Genomic DNA, 5,098 nt, shown 5'->3' on the forward strand with positions numbered 1-5,098 from the left:
TTCACTCACACACACAGCAGCCCGAGCAGTAGACTTCAGGTTTACACCCCTTTCCGACTCAGCGCATTTCCGAATCGTTCTTGCACCACCGCAGCGCGTAGGTAAAAACATGATAAAGAAAATGGCACCTACGGAAAATGAGTTTGACATACCGACCAAGAACTGCTACCGGATGGTGATTCTGGGTTCTACCAAAGTAGGCAAGTCAGCGATCGTGTCCCGATTTCTATACGGCAAATTCGACGAAGAGTACACGCCAACGATCGAGGACTTTCACAGGAAACTGTATAGCATCAAGGGAGATGTTTATCAACTGGACATTTTGGATACATCTGGAAATCACCCGTTTCCAGCTATGCGGAGATTATCAATACTTACAGGTGAGCAAACATTTTTATCAATAGTGCAAAACATCAATGGTAAATTTAAATGTTTTTTTCGCAATAATCAGATTACCCACATTTTGCCGCAACTGTACATTTTGCATGAGCTAAATTAGAAAGTGAGCGGGTTTAAAGTTAACGCTGGTGACTAACGTGCGCCTCTCCTCTTCTCTCCTCAGGTGATGTCTTTATCTTGGTGTTCAGCCTGGACAACCGGGAGTCCTTCCAGGAGGTACAGCGGCTTAAACGGCAGATCTTCGAAACCAAGTCCTTACTGAAGAACAAGACCAAAGAGAACGTGGACGTGCCGCTGGTCATCTGTGGGAACAAGGTCGACCGAGAGGTGTACCGCGAGGTGCAGAGAGAGGAAATTGAACAACTTGTGGCGGGAGACGACCAGTGTGCCTACTTCGAGATCTCCGCAAAAAAAAACAGTAACGTGGACCAGATGTTTCAGCAGCTCTTCAAGCTGGCCAAGCTCCCGCACGAGATGAGCCCGGACCTGCACCGAAAGGTCTCCGTGCAGTACTGCGACATGTTGCACAGAAAGTCTTTCAAAAATAAGAAGCTGAAGGATGGTGGCGCGTACGGCATCGTGGCTCCGTTTGCACGGAGACCGAGCGTGCACAGTGACTTGATGTACATTAAAGAGAAGGCGGTGGGCGGTGGACATGCCAAAGATAAGGAGCGGTGCTCCATCAGCTAAGCCCCAAAATAGTGTTTCTGATGAGATGGTGAAATTACTTAATATGGCAGCACACTGTCAAAGACTAGTACAGTTCTGCAGCCTTGACGGAGTTCCAGAGGGTTTTCCACGATGTGCCCAAAGGCCTGTCTGAACTCTGAGGCAACGGCACGGGCACAGGATCCCGCCACAATTGGCGACCTGCAAGCCTCTGTTCTGTCCGCGAGGGCTTGAAAACAGAATGTTTATTTTGTTCCGTTGAGCCAGAGAGCTATGTGATGTGGCGTTAAACCTCGTGAGACTACGAGAAACGCCTAGAATGTTCTTGTCTTAACACCTGCCTTCATCCGGCTGTGAGAGGAGACTCCGTGGGTCGGAGTAAGCTACATTGTTAAAAATGGAAACCAGTTGTTTACATTTTTGTTATATTTTGCAACAGATGACTGACACTTGAATGTTTGCTCTCTGAACAAAAAAAAGATATATGTGAATGTATATTTATTCTTATGTCAACGTTGACTTTTGCAGAGAAACAAGAATACAATAAAAAAGACAAATGACTGATACTTGCGTCTGTTGTTCTTACTGTGTGTGTAGTGTTTGTAAAATACCTGTCCATTAACAGGGGCCAGTTCAAGAGGCAGCAGCCTATATAGAGAATGAAATAGGACTCCCACGACTACACGGATAGGGCCAAGTGGAAGAGTAGAATAGTTTAGCCAACTAGTTTTTAACTCTGAGAGCCAACACATAAAAGTCTGTGTTTGTTACAACCTTGGTGTCGGTGCACAGTTCACTTTTTCAAAACACTTAACACATTCACCATATCAGTGGACTATGTGAACAAAATTTTGGATATTTTTGCAATCACAAATACCTCTCTCAGTCAATGTTCACCTACAGCAAAACTCTGTACACCTACAGCAAAGTTTGCAGAAATTTAAATACTCTGTTTAAAACAGTTAACTTTCGATTCAAAACCAGATCAAATTCAGATCACTGTAGATGGAAACATGTTGTATTATCACAGACAAATCAAACTGTACGCTTGAAATAAAACAGATTAGTCTTATTTTAGTGGAAATGTATTCAGTTCTTTTGTTTGCAGCCTTGTTGTCATCTATACAGAGTGGAAGCAACATTGAATCTGCTCAAAAAACGTGAACATTCTAGAATGGCTCTGTCAAGGCCACTCCTGAGAAGTCCTACTGAGATCTTACTGAGACCTTACTGAGATCCGTTTGAAATCTTACTGAGAATCTGTGGCAATAGTCCAGGACCGCCATCTCATTAACCTAGATGTTCTACATCCATTCTACCAAAGACAATAGGGGAAAAACACAGCACAATAATGTTTAAAGCGGGCACTTTCTCACTTCAGAAGACTTGAGACACTTCAGAAATATGTGAAAGTATCTTTTGTAAAACTGAAAATCGGGGGGGTGGGGGTACCTTTACAAGTGAGAATGCAACTACAGTAAATGTACCACACTCAATAGTGGTATCTGCAATATCTGCAGACCAACAGATTAAAAAGGTCGTTCTTAGTGTCATGATGGCTGCTTGACCTTGGAGATGAAAAGCTTCTGCATACTTTTAGTTGTAGCCTACTGTATTATACTACAGCATATTGATGTAGCCTCTGATAGCACAGCATATTGATGTAGCCTATACTGTATGATTGCAGCATTTCAGATTTATTTGTTTGGGATTACAATGCAAACTGTAAAGAGACGTCATACTTATTCTTTTTTTTGTGATGTAACATTAATCCATGCATAAATAGAGGATATGGCAACGCATAATATGTGTGCATTTCAAATTGTTTCCGTTTTTCACTCCATTCTATTTTTGGAGTGACAAAGTAATCTTGCTGGGAGAGAACATATTGTTTTGGCAGCATTAGTCACTTTTGCATGAAAGGTTAACTGATGTGCTCAGGTGTGTGTTTGTAAAGCACACTGTGTGAAGAATTTTGAGAGAGTGGACATGGTTGAGTGAATGTTCTTTTTTTATTTTTTTTAAGAAATTGTTACCATGGCATCATGAAACGTGAGGCATCTAAGGAGTACATGAAAGGGAACAGTCCTCCAAGAGAGTGCAGCATATTTGTTTATTTGTGCTGTAAGCTCATAAATAATCGTTACGTAAAATAAGAGGGCAGAGTCAGCGCCCGGAACGCCCCGGGTAAAGAGGCCAATGAAGTAACAATGCAGCCTTCTCTAGAAAGCCCTACGACAGCAGCCGAGGAGGAGGGGAAAAGGGCAAACACTGGTCTACAACTCCACACTCTGCCAGGGATGGATTACCCAACTACACACTCTGGCCAGGGATGGATTACCAGGCCAGCTAGTAGTGGCGTCTGCCCTAGAATCTCCACAGGATCACCAAGTACACCTGTATTTAGTGCGGATTGATCACCAAGTACACCTGTATTTAGTGCGGATTGAGGAATTTGGGGGATAACAAATAGCCAAAACGCGCCATGCCCATAGGTCATCTCTACCAATCACAGTTCAGGTGTTAACCAAACCCTGACATCAACCACTTTGGCCAGCATCTCCAACAACTTAATTAGCCCCGAAGCAACCGTTTCCGCAAAACAGCTGTAATTGTTCAGTCCTTGCCCTGACAACATTTTGGTTGAAGGTCTGCTCTCCTTTAAGCCTTCGGGATGTCAAACATGCACAGGCCTTTGTACTTGTGCAACAGCTGATTTTTCGTGTGCACTTGTTCTGTAAGTGTCTGTAGCTGTTGCTGTTGCTGCTCCAGGTTAGTCTCGATGCCTGGCATGGCCAGAATCTGCTCCCTTGTCTCCTGGATCTTCGTCTTTAGCTTGTTCAGTTCCTGGTGGACGTCTGGGCTATCTTTATCCATGCTGTACCAGGGTAAGACAGAAGTGAGCTCGTTATTTCAGAAAAAAGTAGCCTAAAACTCAATGGCTTATGATACATCATCAGTACTCCCTTTGTATTATGTTGCTGGCCACCAATGGGAAATAACTGTATATAATTAAACGCACCCTGATCAAAGCATGTTAGAAAGCTCGACGCTAGCCTACATTCTAGCTTTGAGTCGCACACAACTTGCCATATGACAAGCCATGTCACGACTGACAAAATGAGCTGAGCAAGGTGAATCTCTGGGATAAGCACAACGACAGCTCATTTGAAACAACGTAAACAATTGTCAAAGTGTTACCGTAGAACATCAAATGTTTCACACCATTTGATAATGTCGTGAATAAGTGGCAAAAAAGAATAATCCTCCGTCTCCTGCTGAAGCGGTATCGTCTCCATCCTGATCAGCTGTGGCAGTTGGGAGAGGCGCACAGATTATACGTCAGCAAATCGGCCGTATCCACAGTGTCTAGAAATTCTCTGCTGGCCTTCTTTCAAGTAGGATGAGTAACCTCACGTAGCGTGGTATTCTACCCTCATGGGAAATAATGTGAAGACTATAGGGATGTTATTAAAATAGCACAAGCTATTTAATGTCCTCACAGCAACTTATGTTTGTCTCTATTTTAGACGATTATCCTATTGCATTTTTGTTTTGTTTATAAGTTTAATTATCTGGCCTATTTTTAATTAGCTTATTTATTTGTCAACATACCTGATGTAAACCATTTACAGCAAGATGTATAAACCATGTAAATAACTACTCTGCAGGGAGCTCTTTTCAGTATTGGCAGATAAATCATTGGATGTTGTGGTTTTGCTATAGATCAACACCAGGATCCTTCTCCAAGTCAGCTGTTACCCAAGCTAGCTGCCAACAGTCCTGCCTTTGGGGTTTTGGACTTTGCATGTTTACGTCCCTGGTCACACACACACACATACCGCACATCACCTGACACACCGTCCACGCTCCTCTGCTGCGGGGGTGAAGTGTATGTGTGGGATACGTTTAAAACCCACCTTGCAAAAACACATCCATCACTTGGCCTGCTCACATGCCTCCTTTAAAGGCTGGGCGGCAGGGCAACACGCCTCTGTGACTGTGGGCTTTGATCTGGTTAGTGTTCCTT

At 43.4% G+C, this 5,098-nt stretch overlaps 2 protein-coding genes across 3 annotated transcripts; one reads left to right on the plus strand and one right to left on the minus strand.

Annotated features, from left to right (window-relative positions):
* rasd1 (RAS, dexamethasone-induced 1) lies at positions 1–1,634 on the plus strand. Its single transcript, XM_012823223.2, has 2 exons — positions 1–380; positions 563–1,634. Exons 1-2 carry the CDS (start codon positions 110–112, stop codon positions 1,087–1,089), a joined length of 798 nt encoding a protein of 265 aa, XP_012678677.1. The 5' UTR covers positions 1–109; the 3' UTR covers positions 1,090–1,634.
* Positions 1,635–3,061: 1,427 nt separating this feature from the next.
* Positions 3,062–4,487, minus strand: med9 (mediator complex subunit 9). 2 transcript variants are annotated; one of them, XM_031578058.2, is made up of 2 exons: positions 4,270–4,487; positions 3,062–3,946 (listed from the first exon to the last, which is right to left on the minus strand). In XM_031578058.2, the coding sequence occupies exons 1-2, from the start codon at positions 4,365–4,367 to the stop codon at positions 3,730–3,732; spliced, it is 315 nt and encodes a 104-aa protein (XP_031433918.1). In that variant the 5' UTR covers positions 4,368–4,487; the 3' UTR covers positions 3,062–3,729. The 2 variants fall into 2 exon arrangements, with proteins under 2 accessions (XP_031433918.1, XP_031433977.1); XM_031578117.2 differs by having other exon boundaries at positions 4,294–4,472.
* Between the last annotated feature and the right edge of the window lie 611 nt (positions 4,488–5,098).

This window comes from Clupea harengus, chromosome 1 (assembly GCF_900700415.2).
Source record: "Clupea harengus chromosome 1, Ch_v2.0.2, whole genome shotgun sequence".
Lineage (NCBI taxonomy): Eukaryota > Metazoa > Chordata > Actinopteri > Clupeiformes > Clupeidae > Clupea > Clupea harengus.